Source organism: Boleophthalmus pectinirostris, unplaced genomic scaffold, assembly GCF_026225935.1.
Source record: "Boleophthalmus pectinirostris isolate CB_2022bp ecotype Guang Dong unplaced genomic scaffold, ASM2622593v1 HiC_scaffold_13, whole genome shotgun sequence".
NCBI classification, from domain to species: Eukaryota; Metazoa; Chordata; class Actinopteri; order Gobiiformes; family Gobiidae; genus Boleophthalmus; species Boleophthalmus pectinirostris.
In genome coordinates this window covers 29,510,147-29,531,238 of record NW_026571036.1, presented here as the reverse complement: position 1 = coordinate 29,531,238, position 21,092 = coordinate 29,510,147, and the positions used below count along the sequence as shown (strand labels likewise).

The following is a 21,092-nucleotide window of genomic DNA, read 5'->3' as shown; positions in this document are numbered from 1 at the left end:
AACCCAGTAAAATAGAATAAGAGCAAAATCGTAGAATAGCAATAAATAAATAAAACCAATAAAAATACATTAAAAATAAATTAAATAAATCAAAAAACACAGAGGACCACACAACTCATGCGGTGTTAAAAGACAGAGAATAAAAGTGGGTCTTAAGACGAGACTTAAAACTCTTCACTTTGGGGGCTGTTCGAATCGCTAATCAACAAAAAGAACAAAAAGTAGGAACCACACACACACTCATACACTAGTGTTCGCAGACTGGGGGCGAGGTGGGTTAAGTGTCTTGCCCAAGGACAGAACGACAGCATTCATCTGTGGGAGCTGGAATCACCCCCACCTGTGGATCAGTGAATCTGACCGCTCAAACAATGATGTTTATGTCGAGAGCAAGATTCGAACCACCAACTTTCAGTGGATCAGTGGACAAACACTCTACCAACTGAGCTACTGTCGCCTTGTCTCCATAGAGATGTTACTGACATGTTATTTGCCTTGATTGTTCCACTATATGGCATTAAACCATGTTACAGGTCAGATCTTCAATGACCCAACCCTGCCCACACTAAGAATGCATGTCTTTCAAGTTGTATAAGATACAAAAATACATGAAAAGTAATTGAAATAGTTTAAGACAGATGAGTTTAAGGGGCTCATATTATGTTCTAATGTTGTTTCGTCATCACAAACACAATCTGCATATTTAGGCAGAGTTCTCTCCAACAGAAAACACTCTGTTCCACCTTGTGATGCCAGGTGATAATACACGAAGGTGGAACAGAGCATTTTCAGCTTTGGAGAAGTAGACAGAAATAAAGCATTACTCAAACATGTGTGAATGAAATAAAACTCACATTTCCAGGTCTGTTTCTGAGGAGGCACCAACATTATAACATTATAACATGTCTTAAAGCTCACAAGAGTCAGTTGTGCATAATATAGGACTACTGAATTGAACTACAAATTTAACAACTGTATAAATCGAACACCTTTTTGTGAGTAATCTCCAAAAATAGCATATTAAAGTATAGCCCATTTCTGCATATATATACAGCCAGTGAAGCAGCATTAATATATTCACATCTTTACAGTTGCCTAAGTTCTTTTATTTGCTCTGTTCACATGTCCAGGTTGTTCTATTTTTATGAATCTTTTGTTGCAGAAATAACAGCAGTCTGCCTCATGTGGCGCCAGGCTTTTCAGCTCACTCAGCTGTGCACAAACAGCCCTGTTCTGGTACAAAGAACCAAAGTGCATTGTGCTCATTCTCATTCTCATTTTTTCACGTGTCTAAATGTACGTGTTTAAATGTATTCTGCAATGTTTATCAGTGGTTCCAAATTTATCCAACAATGGGGTAAAAAAAAAAAAAGGCAATTAAAGTCATACAAACATCTACCTGAAATTTAAAGAGAGATGGTGTTTAAAAAACCATCAAACATTTGATGAACATAGAAACAAATCATCTAGGCCTATGTAAATCTCGAGTAGCTCCAACCAGCGCCTGTACTGTGCTGGTGTTGTGTTCTTGGGCAAGACACTTCACCCACTTTGCCTGTGTATAATGTAATATGTGCATGAGTGATTGGTAGATTTTGGAGGAACCATTGCCATATGTCTGTATGAAGCTAGAGAGGCTAGATAGTTTTAATTAAAGCCGTATTTGTAATATTTCTGGTGGAGGACTGGCCCCCATAGCCTGATTCATCAGCTGGTTTCACTTCGTGGAAACCATCTGACCTCGCAGCGTTAGGATTCGTTTGCTCGACAGTAGGCTGGTTCTTTTTTTATATAACCAATCGCTGCTATTTGGTCGTGACGTATGTAATGCGCCAAATCCCATAGGAAGAAGGGCAATAACGTCTTTCTCCTTGATAAAATTCACCAAAAAATCCTTTTGTTCCGGCTTTAACTTCTCAGGAATCACTGCCAAAACAGAATGTCTGTCTTCGTCTACATCCATCTTGACCGCTTTGTTTACTGTTGTGCTGTTCCACAAACCCAGACAGGCGCTTGAGTTTGACGTCATGGCTTCACAGCTCTTCACTGATTGGCCGGTACGCAGTCTACAACTTCTGGGGTTCTTGCAAACCTTCCAGTGTATTCTGATTCCTGACCTAGTCGCTGGAGAGAAATGAAATTGAGCACTGGGCACTAGGTGGTTTTGCTTTGCCCAGAATGTTCCACGGTAAGGCATTAAAGAAGGGACGACAGTGGCTCAGTGGCTCAGTGGTTGGAGCAGTGAGCAGCTCGAAAGTCAGACCAAGTTCTGTCCTTACCTGTTGTGTCCTTTGACAAGACACTTCACCACCCCATAGTGTGAAAGTGGTGTGTGTGTGAGTGTGCATGTGCGTGTGTGTGTGTGTGTGTGTGAAGCCTGTGAAGTGCATTACAAGACAAGAAGTTAAAGCTATCAGGTCAAGTTACAAGTCTGTGGAGAAGCGACCCCACTCACTGTAAGAATGCATATTTTTCAAATGTATTTTTAAGCAATAAAAATGTAAATGTCTGAATGAATAAATGTCAAATAGATCAGTTTAATGCTCTACTGTGGAACACTCCGGGCTGAGATTTGCATGTTAAATATACATAAATATACATAGGAACCATTTTGAAATAAGCAGCTGTTCTGTAGCGATGACATCCTCCCTCATTGGCTGAGTCTGTCACGTTACGATTTCAATTATACTTTGGAGTTTGTTAATGGGCTTCTCTACGCAGTCATTTATCCCTCTAAGTGCTCCCGGTGTGTGTGTGTGTTTGTGTGTGTGTGTGTGTGTGTGAGTGCAGGGGTGCAAGGGTAATTTCTCCTCCTCGTGACAACCTTTACAGGCTTGTTATTAAAACTGTTTTTCACTTTGTGTTTGGAGACAATTTTCTCTTTGACTGATCCTGTTTTCCGTGAGATTGGGTGTGTTTATTCGCCCGAGCGTCCCAGATTTTAGTTACAATCTGGGGACTTGTGTCAGAGGAGCCTGATTTTGTAAAAGGTTAAAATGATAGTTTAGTTTGATGAGGCAAAGAGACTTATTTTCATTTTATTGCATCGAATACAGCTTTTATTTAAAGGTGCACTTTGTAGCTTTTAAGGTGCAGGGTCCGCTACTTGCTTGTGTCCGTGGAGATATCATTTATTTTCCCAGAATGTTCCACAGTAGGGCATTAAACATACAGTATCTGGCTTGCAAGTGTTTTATAGCTCAATAATAACTTTAAAAACATGAATTCTTACCATGTACAAGCTTGCTTCTCCATAGATCTGACCATTATCTCCATTATGAGTACCAAGTTTATTTCCATACTGCGGAATAATCAAGACAAAACAATTATATCTCCATGGAGATCCACCACAGACCCTCCACCAAGTTGCGCACCTAACTAAAAATATTTTGTAACATAGAAATCAAAATCGAAATACTCACACAAAATAGACCAGTGATGAATGCAGCATAGATAAGTTTAATGCCATACTGTGGAACATTTCAGGCAAAGCTATACCATCACCATGGAGATGAGGAGGTGGCGAACATTCCATTTGAAAAGTTACATAGTTCAGTTTTACCACACATTGCTTGGTACTATTCAGGTAGGTGGTACTATTTTATAAGGTAAGTTTAAAGCAGGTAAAGTAGCTCGCCAAAGGAATTCTGAATAACTTGAATTGTCTTGAATAACTCAAATTTGATGAATTAAAGGCCTATTATTATTGTAAATCTATCATTCTGATGTCTGACTGTGCATTCATACATAAATGTTCTATTTTTCTGTGTATCTAAGGCTGCGTTCAGACTGCAGCCTGAAGTGACCCAAATCTGATTTTTTGGCCCCTATGTGACCTTTATCTGATCTTTTAATTTTTTCAAATGTGACCCAGGCCACTTGGATATTTGCTCCTGAAACCGATACATATCTGATCTTTTGACATGCGACTTCAGTCTGAACGGTCAAAGCGCATGAATCCGACCTACACGTTATCAACAAGACACAAACGTCACTATTCTGCGCTGAAGTAGGCGAAAATTGTTAATGAACTCCATGTCACTGAAGTGAAGCACATCACCACTCACCACTCTTGGCTACGTCTCCACATCCACACGTTCCTTTCAACGGACGTCACTGTCACTGCCGCACAAAACACCACGGCCAAAAACCTCGTCCTTCTCCTTCTCAATCTCCTCCTTAAAACAAGTAAGTTGTTCATGTTCTGACTCCGGTACGAGAGGAACTTTAAAATCTCCAGGTGCTCAATGCTGCGTCCATGTTTGGACAACTTCCGTAAACACAGAGCACGCTCGCTGCGGTTGATGTCATCGTGTCTCCAGTGCACATGCGGGACACTTTCGGGCCATTTAACGTTCACACTGGAGTCACATACAAGTCACATTTAATTGGAAATGTGAACGACCTCGCAAAAACATCGGATTTCACAAAAAAATCTGAATTGAGCATTAAGCCCTGCAGTCTGAACCTAGCCTGACTGTACCCCATCTAAGTCTTGCCATGGCTCTTATGTACACTTTATTTTCTGCGACTGCTAAAATGAGTAGCTCTCTGGAATTTTCATTTTGTAAAAGTAGCTCACCCCAGGTAAAAGGTTGGAGACCCCGGTTTAAAATGTTCCTTAAAGGTCCTATATTACACACAATTTACTTCTTTGACCTTTTAGTCATGTTATAATGTACATGACTATACCTGGAGTTGTGTTTTGTTTCATTCGCACATGTTTGAGTAATCCTTTATTATTAGTCTGTCTACATCTCCAAAGCTCAAAATGCTTTGTTCCACCTTGTGATGTCGTGAAGCGGTCGTTTCCAAGGCCTTTTTATAGTTTTGCATCAACTCAACGCTCACTGCCTCTGTCGCCTTGTCTGCATCGTTTTTGATTTATGGATCTGCGTCGAGGTCTATGCAGCGCAAAGTAATTCACTGCCACAACGCTAGGAGGATACGATTTAAAACTGGAGTTCGTGTTTACAAAATGAAGTGGGAAAGTGGAGTACTGGAAATGTATGTAGAGTAGAGATGTAACAATAACTGAAATATTGTGATATCGTATCGTCAAAGTTCTCACAGTAATATCGTGGACCATCACAATATAGTGAATTAGAAGTTTCTTTGTTAAATGAAGAGTTATGGTGCAGCAATATCTAAAAAGACAAAGGGAACTACATAGACCATGATCCTTTGCTCCGTTTTAGTGTAGACTACATGAAGAAATAACAGTTAGTTCTTTGGATTAAGTCTTGCCAAGGCATTTTAAGAGGAAAAAGTAGCATATTAGCCTTCATAAAATATAGCAATAAATATCGTACTGTGAGATGTATATCGTGAAAATATCGTACCGAGAGATTTAGATATTGTTACATCTCTTAATCATGAGCCTCCCCACCATATCGTGAGCTTTCCCACGATATCACAATAAATATCGTACCGTGAGGTTCATAACGTGATGATATCGTATCGTGAGACTTGGATATCGTTACACCCCTAATTTAGAGTGATAGAAGAAAGGACCAATCACAGCCCTTATTGTCTGCGTTGCTTTGCCTTGCTGTCTACTTCTGTTCAACACGTAGTAACAACATTTTGGAGGTGCACGTCAGTCGCGATACAGACGATTTGACGCCCAACCCCAAATTGACGTTTAGCAGCTATGTTTTACCTTTTGTTCAGTCGAGATTGGCAATTCCAAGGCTGAAATCATCCAAACCGTTTTAGTAAAGATGTATGGAGTTTAAAAACACAATGGAGCACCTTGTTTATTTCCACATGACATCACAAGGTGGAGTGTTTTCTGTTTGAGAGAAGAACTTGGCCTAGATATACCGGGTTTGAGTTAAACATTATAACATAGATCAGAAAATAGCGTAATATGGCTCTTTTAAAGCTGAACAAATGAATTGCTGTTTGTAATTCATTATAGTCAGATTTCGGTGGCGTGGGGGAGTGATGAGCGCTGGAGGCAGGAGTGAGTAGGTGTTTGGCTGATACTTCCTCCTCTCATTCACTTTACATTAGCCTGTTGTTTGTCCATTATCTCAAAGCTCATTTATTCCTGTGCCTGGGAATGCATACACGTGTGACCATCAAATCTGCTGCTATCTCTGCCATCAAATTTGTCTGTTCATGTGCAGTTGCAGCCTGGGGGGAGATTTTCACAATTACAATAGGTAGACGCGTCACGATGATTACTCTATAGACTTGTCGTTCAGTTCATGAATTTAGAAAAGGAAATGAACTCACAAAAAAGAATCATGATTTATTGAAACACTGCAAATTTCTCTGATCTGGCCAAGATTTTAAAACTTATATCTGGTCATTACCTCCGCCAAGGAGGTTATGTTTTTGCCGGCGTTTGTCTGTTTCTTTGTTTGTTTGTTTGTTTGTCTGTCAGCAACATAACTCAAAAAGTTATGGACCGATTTTGATGAAATTTTCAGGATTTGTTGGAAATGTGAAAAGGAAGAAATGATTTCATTTTGGGGGTGATCCGGAAGAAATCCTGGATTCTGGATCACTTTGAAATTTTAGTTAACATTGTGGTAAATGGGGCCAAATATTTTGTTTCTCAATATCTCAGTTAATTATTGACCAAACCCCATGAAGTTTGACTCAGGGATGGACAATGGGATCCTCTTTCATATTCCAAAGGCCGATCCAGATCTGATCCAGAAGACTGATTTTATCACAATTTATATAAAAAATGGGAGTAGTCCTTGGCGGAGGTCTGCGCTCTCTGAGTGCTTTTCTAGTTCATCTTGTTTTCACATTTCTAGTTCTGAGATGCTTAATTCTATTCTACAGGTCATTTATTTTAAGATAACTTGTCCAGTAAAATCATCTTGCTGCATGGACAGATCATTTCACTACTTTTAAGTCATTTTCTGATAAATTTAAGTGTTTATAGCTTAAATATTGGTCAAGCTTTTTTGCAGTTTAGGCAAACGATGTAACTTTCTGATTTAGGCTTCCATAGTATGACATTAGACCTGTCTATGTTACATTTATCCAGGTACATGTGTTTTTATTGCTCAAAGTACCTTCAAAAACATGCGTTCTGACTGTAAGTGGGCACGCCTCTTCACAGATCTGGCCTGTAACTTGGCCCGGTGGGGTCACCCACTTGTTTCCATGGAAGTAGTGCTGTTTTGTTGAGCACTTTATGCAAAACGCTGTATGTAGATGATCCTTTATCCTTTCACTGACTTTGTATTAACAACACAATACAATACAATGTTGTTTGTTTAGTCTAGTCATTTTTGGTCTTAAAATGTTCGTATTAACTCACCCTATATGATTCTGGTGTTTTTATTGCGCTATTTGTCCGTAATTAAATACCTGTTCCTAATATGGAACTTGGATCCAAATTCGCTTCTGTAAGTGCAGGCCTCGTTGAGCTTCATTTGACTGGAGCTGAATGCATTGGGTGATGTCACACTCCCTTTGTCCACGTCTTTATACATTTTATGCAAAGAACCGACAAACTAACACAAGAATCACATTCCAGAACATGTTTACAAATCTAAACTACAGGGTTAGTCATTTTTATGCAGAATAATACCACATTCTATTGAATGTTGGTAGTTGATAAATCTAAGTCAGTTCTCCCGATATTCGTTGTAAATGCGTTCCATTGTAACAGTTGGGGAACAGTTGCTTATGAACACTATAAGCAAGCCATATCAGCATAAATAAACTACTCCAGGACTATGACTGAACACAGACGATGCATGATGTAAGTATAAGTTTGTTCTTTCAAGTATCATGTAACCTCGGCTGTCACATAACTTCACATTTGTCTTGGTGTGACGGTAACATTAGCAGAGGCTGTTGATACAATTGTAACATTATGTACACTATGTGTATTACTGTGTGTGACAACATTTTTGCCATTAAATCTAACTGACTCGGTCTGCACTGAACTAGCCCGAGTTTGTGTTTCGGAACCCTGATTTGATTCCATTGCACTTTCTCGAGGTGGAGGTCAGTTTTCCCAGCATCAGTAGAATGCATAATAGAATGCACCTTAACACAGGAGAGTTTGTTCATTGTAGAGGAAATTATGGTAGCCTACTTTAAAAAAAAGTGTTTTGTTGTCCATTGTGTCCATTTAAATTGCATTATGGAGATGATTTATAGAAAAGTCATAGTTGTATGTGACCAAAAGAGCGAGGCAGTGAGTGAGCACATGTTTGGAGTTAGCTTAGCGTGCTGTGCGTCTGGGGGCCAGCTGGGGCTAAGTGTTAATGTTCACTGGAGCTAGCAATAGCATGTTAGCGCAGTGAGTGTCCATATGGGGCCCTCCTGCTCGGACCGTACAGCCTCTGGGAACAGGGCTGCACAGAACAGAGACCATCACAAGGGCGTTTGAGATGGAGAGGCTTTCACACGGGGCTTAAACTCCACATTGTGATGGACTGTTTTGTGTGTGTTTGGAGCTGTTAAGAAAAACTACGAGGTTTCAAATAGTTCCTCTCCTTCAGGGCTGCGGCAATTCAGGCTCCTCAGACCAGTAACTCGAGTCCATTCCAAGCCCATTGTCCAGATGAGTGCCTTTAATCACCAGTTCTACCATGAATCACTCCAAATGAGAGATTACACAGAATAGTTTGTAAAGTGTAAGAAATAATTAGTAAGACTCATGTTTATTTATATATTTCAATGAGTCTAACAACAAGAACCCATTTGTCCAATCATGCAGACAAACATCTGTTTGAATGCTACCATAGACGGTATAAAGATGTGGACTAAGGGAGTGTGACGTCACCCATAGTGTTTAGTTCCAGTCAAATGAAGCTCACCGAGGCTGGCAGATATAGAAACGAATTTGGAGCTAGGTCCATATTAGGCAGTGGTGTAGTGGGGATTTTTTAAGTGGGGGTACGCGTTTCATTACATCGCCATCCCTTTCAGAATAAACATAAAGGCGCCAGCCCAGTAAAAATCAGTGATAATTTGATGTTTTTTTACTCAAAACGATGCGGAATCATGTTATTAACATTAATGCCATTCATAATCCAGGACTACAGGACTAAACCAGGTCTAAACCAGAACTGAACCAGCACTAAACCAGGTCTAAACCAGGTCTAGACCTAATCTTGGACTATAGAGAGAGAGATCCGTCTCCTGGGGTCACCTGACGGTCTACAGGGGCACACCTTTGGGCCTGTCCCGAGACTCAGTTCTGGATCAGGTCACTATATGATAGTACTGCAGATATCATGAGCCTGTGCAGGTTGTTGTCACCATTGCCAATAGCAGCGGTTTTACATTTGTCATTTGGGAGAAGTGGGTGGATGGCGTACCCCCGCGTACCACGGCCTGCACACCCCTGATATTAGGAATAAAAATTTATTAAGGCAAAATAGCTAAATAAAATGATGAGGCTCACAGTTACAGAGAGATGACAGTTTTTCAATGTAAAGTGAGTTGGAAACAGAGTCCATGGAGCCTGAAGTGCTCCCATGTTCATTTCCTATCCTATGTCCATTTCTATACACAGTTTGGTGGCACAGTGATGAGCTCTTCAGACCCCCCAGCTATAAAGCTTTTGGTTATGGTCAGCCCTTTTGCAAATCATGTACTGTCTATGTCTGCACAGGTTTCCTCTGGTTCTCCATTCCTTTAAAAACAAAGGCCTTTACTTCTAGAGTGAGACTCCCCTTAAAAAAGTATTCTCATTCTCAGTTGAATTGATTAAATACAAGTCAGTAATCAATTATCACATTAACACTGACAGGAGGAAAGGCAAGAAATTGTCTTGTCCAAAGACACTGTAGCATTGCCATGTCTTTCTCCACAGAGAAACATGGACAGAAAATACTCAGAGAAATCCATGTAGTAATTGTATGTATTTCTAATGACCTGATTTTCATTACTTTACAATTACTTCACAATTTGATCATTTCCTTCACCTTTCTGCTGTTAGGGCCCTTGTTTTTGTCATATTATGGTCAAAGGGGCCATGTACACAACGTATAGATTTAACCAGATATTAAAGTATAGCAGTATATAAACTAAAGTGAGTGTGTTTGTTTGTTTCAGGATGAACGAGGAGCAGATTGCGACGGTGTGTCTGTCTGTGCTGAGGGCCCTGTCGTACCTCCACACTCAGGGAGTCATCCACAGAGACATCAAGAGTGACTCCATCCTCCTCACCAGCGACGGAAGGGTAAAAACACCACCACCTCTACTGCTTATATACTATGTCTCTGTAGTGTAGCACCTCTATGTTACACTATAGGCTTATATATACTGTATGTACCTGGAGTGTAGCACCTAAGGATGTCCTGATCTGACATTGGTATCGGTATCAGCTGCAGCTTACACTCAGAGAGGCATAAACACAGACTGAAGAGGCTCTTAAGCTGCTAAACGTTATTAATGACAGAGATAATATTTGTTTTACCTCTGCGATGTCTTCACGGAGCCTTAAGAGCGAAAAACAAACTCAAAATAAATCAGCAGAGGAGCAGAGTCGCAGAACCTAACATCCCAAATACCTAACTTGTTTACACAGGTTAAGTGGCCGTGTGCTTCAGCAGGCTTCTCTGTTTACAAGCCTCAAACAGAAATAATATGGAGAAAAAACACACGGCCTTCAGAAACAGAGGTTAAAACTGAAGTTGCTGCACTGTGGAGGAGTTCAAGATATTATTTTACAATATTATAACAAATTATTAGGTTGTTTTTAAGTAGTGCTGGTAATCATTTTATTCAACTGAGGCTAAATTCACCATACAAAAGCACAACCTAAATCAGGGGTCTCCAACCTTTTGCATCTGGTGAGTTGACTTTACAAAATGAAAATGCTGGAGAGCTACTTGTTTTAGCGTACGCAAGAAATTGAGTCGACAAGAGGACAAGCCTTAGATCTTGTACAGTTTGATTCCTGTAAACATAAAACCATTATCCATTTATTATGTTACGACCCCAGCACAAAGTTCAAAATAACACATTACAATGTTAATTAACCAAATTTGAGTTATTCAGTACAGGACATATAATTCACAGAGCTAGAGGCTCCGAGCTACAGGTTGGAGACCACTAGCCAGGCTGGCTAGAATACACTAGATCGTTTGCAAGAATCCCAAAAGTTGTAGACCGCGCACCGGCCAATCAGCTGTGAGCTGTGAAGCCATGACATCAAACTCAAGCACCTGTCTGGATCCCTTTTGTGGAACAGCACAACAGTAAACAAAGCGTCGAGATGGATGTAGACGAAGACAGACATTCTGTGTTGGAAACGATTCCTGAGATCGAGGATTTAAAGCCGGAACAAAGAGAATGTTTGGTTAATTTTATCAAGGGGGAAAGACATTTTTGCCCTTCTTCCTACGGGATTTGGCGTATTACATACATCACAACCAAATAGCAGCTATTGGTTAAATAAAAAAAGTACCTGCCTACCGTCGAGCGAACAGATCCTAATAAATCCTAATGCTGTGAGGTCAGACGGTTTCCACAAAGTGAAACCAGCTGCTGAATCAGGCTAGGAGACCCCTGGCCTAAATGGTATAAATAAAATAATTAAAAATAAGAAGATTGGTATCAGAATGAGATCGGTATCGGGAATTGCAAATATTGAAAAATCTGTATTGAATTGGAAGCCAAAAAATCTGGACATCCCTAGTAGCACCCCTTAAATATGTCTCTAATCAGAATTAGACTCAGAAAAGGTTGAACTCATTATACTTCCACACACCTCCAAACTCTCACCAAGTTTCAGGCAATTTCATGCAGGATTTTAGAAGATATTACATATTTGCTTGCCAGTTCATGTAAACAATACATTATATGACCAATATTTATACTGTAAATTAAAAACAACAACACATTGCAGCCGCAAGTGGCGATAAAGGCCCTCGCCCCGACATACACCGCCCTCCCTCACAACCGCCATACCTTTGTAATAATGAACAGGACATAGGTCTAATTGACTTTTTGAATCAATGAAGTCATTTCCTGTCAAATTTCAACATTTTTTATTATTCCTTTATTGTTTTCCCCCATTGAAAATTGTGTGCACTTCTCTAGGAGTTGTTATTGCATGGATCTTCCTTGTTGTTATGGATGTCTTTGCTGTCAACACAAAATAACTTGAATTCATACTTCCATAAACCCTGAAAATGAGTTGTAGACCTCATCTTTAACTTACATTCACACTAGTTCTGGTTTAGCCCACTTTAGTCCTGATGTAGACTTGGTTTGGTCCTGTTTTAGTCCTGTTCCAGTCCAAGTCTAGTCTCAGTTAATTCCCATTTTAATGTGAACACACCCTTAAACTCATCAGCTTCAGAATTTGCACATTTTCAATTTGTGTTTTACATTCTTCAACACTTCCTCTCTGTAATAGTGAAATTGATCTTTGCCCTCTATTTGAAATTTTGACATAATCTAATTCTGTTACACAGCCTATTTCATTTACTTAACAACATTTTTGACCCCTATAATTCAAATAACACCCTCTTTTTTTTTTTAACCACGCCTTGCTCCTGTCACTGCACCTGTCACTGCGCCTGTCACATACACAAACACCGACCTTCTCCGTGGGTGAAGCGTTTAATGCCATACTGTGGACATTTACAGAAAAATAATAATATGTTTAACTACAAATTAAAGCTTGCAAAACTTTGGGCCGCTCCTCATTTTAGTTCTCTGCAGCAATTGTCCTTCAACACACTTAGACTAGGTTCAGGCTGCAGGGCTTAATGCTCAATTCGGATTTTTTTGCGAGCTCAGACTTTTTTTGCAATGTCGTTCACATTTCCAATTAAATGCGACTTGTATGTGATCTCCAGTATGAACTTTAAACACCCCAAAAGTGTCCCACATGCGTCACACAGAGCGAGCGTGATCAGTGTTTACAGAAGTCGCCTTGGCACCTGGAGATTTTAAAGTTGCTGCTGTACCAGAACCAGAACATGTACAGTTTGTTTGTTTTAAGGAGGAGACTGAGACAGAGAAGGACAAGGTTTTTGGTCGTGACGTTTTTTGGGGCAGCTGCAGCAACGTCCGTAGAAAGGAACGTGTGGGTGCGGAGTCGCAGCCAAGAGTGGTGGGATTGCTTTTGTTATTCCCACTTGAGCACAGAATAGTGATGTTTGTTGTTTGTTGATGACACGTAGGTGGGATGAATGTGACCTGACCATTCAGACTGAAGTCGTATGTCGAAAGATCGGGTATGTATCGGTTTCAGGAGCACATATCCAAGTGGTCTAGGTTACATTTGAAAAAAAATCTGATCTGTGTGGTTCAGACTGTCATTAAAAGATCAAATACAGGTCACATAGGAGTGAAAAAAGTCAGACTTTGGTCACTTCAGGCTGTAGTCTGAACGCAGCCTTAGTTCAAACTTTGTTCATTTTTACCTCAACTTTTAAAAACTCCATTCAGAACATTTTAGAGGATAATTGCACATGCTTTTAACACTTTTATGTCTTTAATCTGCAAATGTTTCACTGTCTCACTTTTCTTTTCACTGTTTCATGTTATGATTGATGTGTGAGTGTGTTCTGTTTGTGCTGAGTTATACTGCCTCTTGGTCAGGTCGTCATTGCAAATAAGAAGGTGTTCTCAATTGACTTATCTGTTAAAATATTGAATAAATAAAATATGTAAATAATGTGGTAATAATCTAGCATAACATACAGTAGGAATTCCAGTCTGTAGGGCCTATATATTACACTATTTTCCTCATCACAAACAGACCTTTAGTTGTGTTGTGTTTCATTCACACATGTTTAACGCACAAACCCTGCAGATTTAGGCTGAGCTTTTCTTTTTAACAAGAACTAAAAACACTCTGTTCCACCTTGTGATTAGAGCTGGGTATCATTAAGAAGTTGCTGATACAATACATACCTCGATACATAGACCGCAATACGATATGTTTTTCAGTACAGTGCGCTTTCGATTCAGTATGATTCAATACGATATATTTAAGATCGATTCAATACGCTTCAGTGAAAAGCAAAGTCTAAATCATGGCTGTGATACTAAAAGTCTTATATGTCTACTAAGTTTGTGCAGAGTTAATATGAAAAACACACATTTTACTCATCAAAACGGTGAAAATGTCGACACAATTGTAGCTCCTACATGAAATGATTTAGTAAAATATACCAAAAAATACTCTTGGCGCTATATCGATACAGCTGCCCACGATATCAATAATGTATCATTAAATTAAATGATACGATATAATGATATTTTAATATTTTTGCAAACCTCTACTTGTGATTTTATGTGACAATAGAGGAAGTATTTTCATGTAAGTTCCCTTGTGAATCAAAAAAGTTTGTCTAAGTCTAAGTAAAAAGTGCTGTACTGTGTTTTTAAACTCCATACACCTTCACTTCAATCATTTGGATAATTTTAGCCCTGGAATTGCCAATTTCGACTGAACTATATGTAAAAGGTTCTGTAGCTGTTAACTTGAACACTACCGCTTCATGACATCACAAGGTGGAACAGAACATTTTGAGCTTTGAGATGTAGACAGACTAATAAAAAAGGGTTATTCAAACATGTTTAAATGAAACAAAACACAACTTTAATGAGGTAAATACATTATAACATGACTTAAAGCGCACAAGAGTCAATTTTCTGTAATATAAGACCTTTAACGTGAGATCTGTTGTCAGTAAAAAAGAGAAAACCGTAAACATGATCATTATTTTCAATCCGCTGATGGATCCGGACAGTGACATCACACTTACAAACTCTATAGTTCAAATAAGACTTTCCTCCGCTCTGTACCACGCCTTGCTCCTGTCACCGCACCTGTCACTGCGCCTGTCACATCCAAACACTGACCTTCTCCGTGGGTGCAGCGCCTGCCACTCGTCAACAAATTCTGCCAGAAACTCATCAGCATAAATTAGCACTTGTAACACTGTAATTAAATCCTCTAATGTCTGCTGATAAGACATGATTAATTGAGGAATAATGAGGCTCCTAATATAGAAGATTAGTGGTTTTCCTGAAAGCTCTCGATCGAAGAAGGTCACTGCGTTTGTCGGCGTGAGATTCAGGATCCAGCGGCCACAACATGGTTTTATAAAGATGAAATTCAACCAGGAAGTCTGTTTGTTCATCACTCACTCTCCCTTATATCATCTTGTTAATTTATCTTAAACTTCGACAAACTTTATTGATCCACAATAGTTTTTTACACAGTAGCTCAAACATCACAATATAATATAATAACAAAGAGTAAAAATATAAATGGTCATGATAAATTCAAATAAGTAGCAAAAATAACAAGAGACTGATGTCAAATAAGACATAATTATGTAAATGTATATGTAAAAGTAAAAATAAAAAATATAAATATAGTAATATAAATATATCTCTCTCTGATTGACATGGCAGAAGGTCATCTATTACATAAGGGTCAGTTGTTGTACAGTTGTAGGGAGTATTATATTACACAAGGGTGAGTTGTTGTACAGTTGTAGGGAGTATTATATTACACAAGGGTGAGTTGTTGTACAGTTGTAGGGAGTATTATCTCTTACATAAGGGTCAGTTGCTGTACAGTTGTAGGGAGTATTATATTACATAAGGGTCAGTTGCTGTACAGTTGTAGGGAGTATTATATTACACAAGGGTGAGTTGCTGTACAGTTGTAGGGAGTATTATATTACACAAGGGTGAGTTGTTGTACAGTTGTAGGGAGTATTATCTCTTACATAAGGGTCAGTTGTGTACAGTTGTAGGAGTATTATCTATATACAAGTTGAGTTGTACATAAGTTTGTAAGGGTAGTATTATCTCTTACATAAGGGTGAGTTGTTATAAAGTTGTAGGGAGTATTATCTGTTACATAAGGGTCAGTTGTTGTACAGTTGTAGGGAGTATTATATTACATAAGGGTGAGTTGTTGTACAGTTGTAAGGGAGTATTATCTCTTACATAAGGGTGAGTTGTTGTACAGTTGTAAGGAGTATTATCTCTTACATAAGGGTGAGTTGTTATAAAGTTGTAGGGAGTATTATCTGTTACATAAGGGTCAGTTGTTGTACAGTTGTAGGGAGTATTATATTACATAAGGGTGACAGTTGTTAGGTACAGTTTTAGGGAGTATTATCTGTTACATAAGGGGCAGTTGTTGTACAGTTGTAGGGAGTATTATATTACATAAGGGGCAGTTGTTGTACAGTTGTAGGGAGTATTATATTACATAAGGGGCAGTTGTTGTACAGTTGTAGGGAGTATTATATTACATAAGGGGCAGTTGTTGTACAGTTGTAGGGAGTATTATATTACATAAGGGGCAGTTGTTGTACAGTTGGAGTGTGGTATGAATGTAGTCCTGTATCTCTACAGCAGCAGCAAAACCATCAGCCTCCATCTCCTCTTAATTTTTTTATTTTTATTATTATTATTATTTTTTCTGTGCATGATTGACAAGCGGATTAACCAATCAGAGAGATGCATGTTCAGTTTTCATCAAAAATAAACATGGCCTGCAGTTCCTTGAGTTTTGTATGTGTTTTAGTATGTGTTTTAATTTCTTATTGTTCCCCTGGAGTCCTGCTGTGAGAGCCCTGGTCCCTGATTGGTGGATTTCCTCCACACCTGGCCAGTCCTTCCTCACCTCCAGCCTCCTCCCCCTTATTTAAGGAGATTGCCAGCACCTGTTCAGAGCTGCGGACCTTGGTGGCCAGGCTGCCATTTTGTGTTTGTGTTGGTGTGTGTAGTGTAGTTCTGTTTTATGCCTCTTTTTAATTTGGTCATTCGATTCTGTTTGTGGCTCATGTGGTTTAAGTTGGGGAACTTGTGTGTTAGTTTAGTGTGTGTCCACTCTTTTTTGTGGCACAAAACTGTAATTCTATTGTTTGTTTCTTAGTTTAGGTTATTTTCTGTATACATTTTAGTTTGTTTTGTTACTTTCCCTTTACATTCCTGTTAATTAAACATTACTTCATTTATTCCATTGGTTATTTTTGTTAACTTCCCGGACCCCCAACGAGCTGGGCTATAACAGATACATATAAAGAAAGAGAATATTCCGAATAAAGATCTGAGGAACAGTGTGGATTTTTACAGAATCAACAACTGAAGTTCCAAACTATTAACTATTAACTATCTAAGGTAAAAAGTTCTATATTTTCTTCTGAATGTTACAAGAATTTTCAGTAGGAGATGTCTTCTGCATTTGAGAGACACATGATATAAATTAGCAGCTGTGGTTGGACCGTCTCAAGTTTAGACTGAGGTTTTTCTTTATTATTTGTTATAATCCCTTCTGGATTTAAACAGAATGTAGAAGGGACTGGCTGGTCAGGAAAGCTTTGACCACCTGTTTATGGTCCTCGATCAGCAATGGAACTTGATGATAAAGCTTTTGGACACCACTGGTCTAATGATTTGTTTGTTTGCAGATCAAGCTGTCAGACTTTGGCTTCTGTGCCCAAGTCTCCAAAGAGGTGCCCAAGAGGAAGTCTCTAGTGGGGACCCCCTACTGGATGGCCCCGGAAGTGATCTCACGGCTCCCCTACGGCACAGAGGTGAGACGGTCTGTTTAACCTTACGCCCCTGCGCTGGGTTATTCTGCTGGTTTTTAAGCTGTCTTTATCTCCACATGTTCAGGTGGACATCTGGTCTCTGGGCATCATGGTGATCGAGATGGTGGATGGAGAGCCGCCCTACTTCAATGAGCCCCCCCTGCAGGCCATGAGGAGGATACGCGACAACCTGCCCCCGCGGCTAAAGGAGTCACATAAGGTAAATGCATATTAACAACTAAGTAAGGGTGCGCTGACACTAGGACTTTAGAACTGTGCCCAAGCACAGATCGCCTCTGAAGTGCAATGTGTTTGTCCAGTGTGGGCAAAATCGAACCGTGTCCAGGCACGCATGGATGGGACTTTGGTCTGGTTGGAGGAGGTGGGCCAAAGCACAGCACAGGGGCTCATGTACACGCACACATGACTTTACTGTACGAGCCCTGTCAGGTGTGCTGATGTTACACATACGAGGAAAATGGTGAATAAAATCTGCTCCAAAACACACAGTGAATCCACGCTCACCTTCAATAAGGACTGAGACAGAAGTTTAGCTTCCTCTCATCTCCACCTGATTCGAATCTGCTCGTGTGAGTGTGGGCCATAGAACTCGACGCAGTCGTGCTTGAACACGGCACAGTTCTAAAGTCCTTGTGTGAGTGCATCCTAAGATTCTCTCTCTCTTGTCGTACTATAACTTTAGTTGCACGGATTGTACCTGAGTTTCTATGTAATAAAGTACAATTTGTTTTAGCCCTGTACATTTATATGGTAAAAGCAGCTCCTAGGGTCAAAAGTTTTCTGTTGTGTGATGTCTGCATCTACTTAGTTACAGTAAAAATCTTTTGATTTAGAACCTTCCATGTTTCTGTCACCCTGTGCCAGGGCAGCTGTTATTTTAAAGCCCTGAATTTTGACTAAACTAAATATAGCGGACAACTTTAAGCCAAAACAGCCAAATTAAAGTCACACAAGCTATAACATTGTGTTTTTAGGAACAGTTTTGTCCTAAGGGCTGTTATTCCCCTTTTTTTACTCCCCTGCTGACAACTCTTGTGAAGCTGCACTGAGATGCACTCAGTGTGCTTAAATGAAGTTATATTGATTGATTTTAGTTCATAGATGGGTACGTCGTTTGTCATTTGAAATCGTAGGATGTTTACAAAGTTCTTGTTGCTCATGAACATTTTACTTACAGACTCTTTTCTGTGCCCGTCCTGCAGGTGTCCTCAGTTCTCCGCTCCTTCTTAGACCGTATGTTGGTGCGAGAGCCGTCCCAGCGCTCCACGGCCCAGGACCTGCTCCAGCACCCCTTCCTCAAAATGTCCGGACCCCCATCATGTATCGTCCCCCTCATGAGGCACTACAGGCACCGCTGACCCCCCTGTCCTCCCCTCTCTGTCTGCTCCCAAACTAACACCCCCACGCAAGACTCTGCTCACACCACCAGGGGGGGCACTACCGCTCTGCCCTGCCAAAACCACGGCAACGCTGCGGCGTGCCACGAACTCTCACAAACGTTGACGTAGATTAGCTAGAGGAATATATAATCACGTACACAAGGAAGAAGAAGACCATTTGGAGCTAGAAGAAGAACTATTGCTCGTAGTTCTAGACTAGTCCTCAAGCTAACGGACTCCTGACAAAGATGGGTCCCTTGGGTGCTCTGCGGTCGCCCACTGTTGCCCCCAGCGGCGTTGAAGGAAGGATGGGTCAAATGCAGAGGACAAAATCCTTACGGGGACAAAGAACTTTAAAACATAGAAGCGTTTTTCTCTCTTCCTTAATAATAACTCTTCGATGTAGAGTTTTGATAGCCATCAGTCTCAACATGGACGGCGATGTTGGCTGTGAATATCCTGAAATATTCACAATATTAACTGTCAAAATGTATTTTAGAAAGACATTTTCTTCTGTACAGTTTTGATAATTTGCAAATTTTATCGTGTCGTAACCATTGTGATATGAACAGTATTAAATCAATAGAGTTTCTTGCAGAGATCTTTTTCCTACTGTTTATAATTCAACTTTTTTGCTTAAAGATTATAAAAGAGTTATCCCAAAAATAAACCCAACTTAAGCTAAATGTTATTAAAATACTAAATATATTTATTATTATCTTAACATTTGTAGACAGAACTTCCATTTTGATGTCGGGGGTCAAAGGGTTAAACTGTTTTGTAACACATTTGGAATATTTATTTATTTATTTATTGGAATTTCTTGTTTGTTTTAAAGGCGCATTGCGTAGCTTTTCCGGAAGAGGGTCCGTCGAACGCTTTTCCCCCGTAGAGATGTTACGGCTTTGTCTGGAATGTTTCACAGTACGGCATTACTGCTCTCTACGGAAACCAAAGTTACAGGTCAGATTTGCGGAGAGGCGATGCTGCTCACAGTCAGAATTCCAGTTTTTCTAGGTATTTTTGAGCTTTAAAACCATTTGTGATTAAAAAAAAAGTAAAGTAGAGATGTTTAATGTCATACTGTGGAACATTCTAAGCAGAGCAATGACGTATCCATAGAAACAAGCCGGAGACGGACCCCCAACCGAGAAGCTACACATCGCACCTTTAAGTTGGATGGTTTTCTGTTCTGTTTTGGTGTTTTTGGTGATTTTTTGGAAAATTTTGGACATTTTTATTAAAAGTTGGCATAGAGCTAATTCATCGGAGCAATATCCAGTTATGAACACGTGAAAAACCTTGTACTGTTTCAGATGCTGTAACTGACACAATGCATTTCTATGTAGCACACAGAGTAGATTGGACTGTCAACTCAACACACGAGTCTATGCCAACATGTTTTTATAATAGAAGTTTCATTGTCTGTCAAAGATTGCTTAAAAAAAAAAAAAGTTGACGCACACATTTTGGAACGCAATTAATATTTTTTACTCGCACTGCAAAAACAAGAGAGTTACATGAGTTAAAACGACTTGAATTTATTTTCTGATCGATGTTATAATGTTGTTTCTTTACACACACAGACCTGGAGTTGTGTTTTATTTCATTTGTATTTAATTTTGCATATTCTTCTTCAGAAAACACTTTGTTCAAATCCAATCCTACTTTATTTTTATAGCACATTTTACCAACACGAAGTCTCCAAATTGCTGCACAGAATAGGCACAATATAAAATAACACATTAAAGAAAATAAAGCTTAAAATAAATAAATAAGCAAGTCAATAAAAAACACTAAAAAATAGCAAATAAATTCAATAAAAAACAGTCAGAGGAGCACACAATTCTCACGCTGTGTTAAATGTCGGTGAGTAAAAGTGTGTTCTGAAACGAGACTTAAAAGATTTGACTGAAGGGCCGGTCTTAATGTGACGGGGGAGAGTGTTTCAAAGTTTGGGGCCAATCACACAAAAGGCCTGGTCACCCCAGAGTCACTCCAGAGCCACCCCAGAGGTGACCTCCAGGTCACCCTCACCCCAGGGGACCCCCCAGAGTCACCCCAGAGGGTCAACCCCAGAGTCACCCCAGGGTCACCCAGAGCACTCAGGGTCACCCCAGGGCACCCCAGGGTCACCCCAGAGTCACCCCAGAGTCACCTCCCCCAGGGTCACCCCAGG

At 39.8% G+C, this 21,092-nt stretch overlaps 1 protein-coding gene across 1 annotated transcript in view; it reads left to right on the top strand.

Moving 5' to 3' along the window:
• The window catches only part of pak5 (p21 protein (Cdc42/Rac)-activated kinase 5), a 105,168-nt gene extending 85,659 nt beyond the window's left edge, over positions 1–19,509 (top strand). The window contains 4 exon segments of the mRNA XM_055149376.1: positions 10,045–10,171; positions 17,391–17,516; positions 17,599–17,733; positions 18,737–19,509. Coding sequence (XP_055005351.1) covers positions 10,045–10,171; positions 17,391–17,516; positions 17,599–17,733; positions 18,737–18,892 — 544 coding nt within the window. The 3' untranslated portion in view covers positions 18,893–19,509.
• Positions 19,510–21,092: the final 1,583 nt, after the last annotated feature.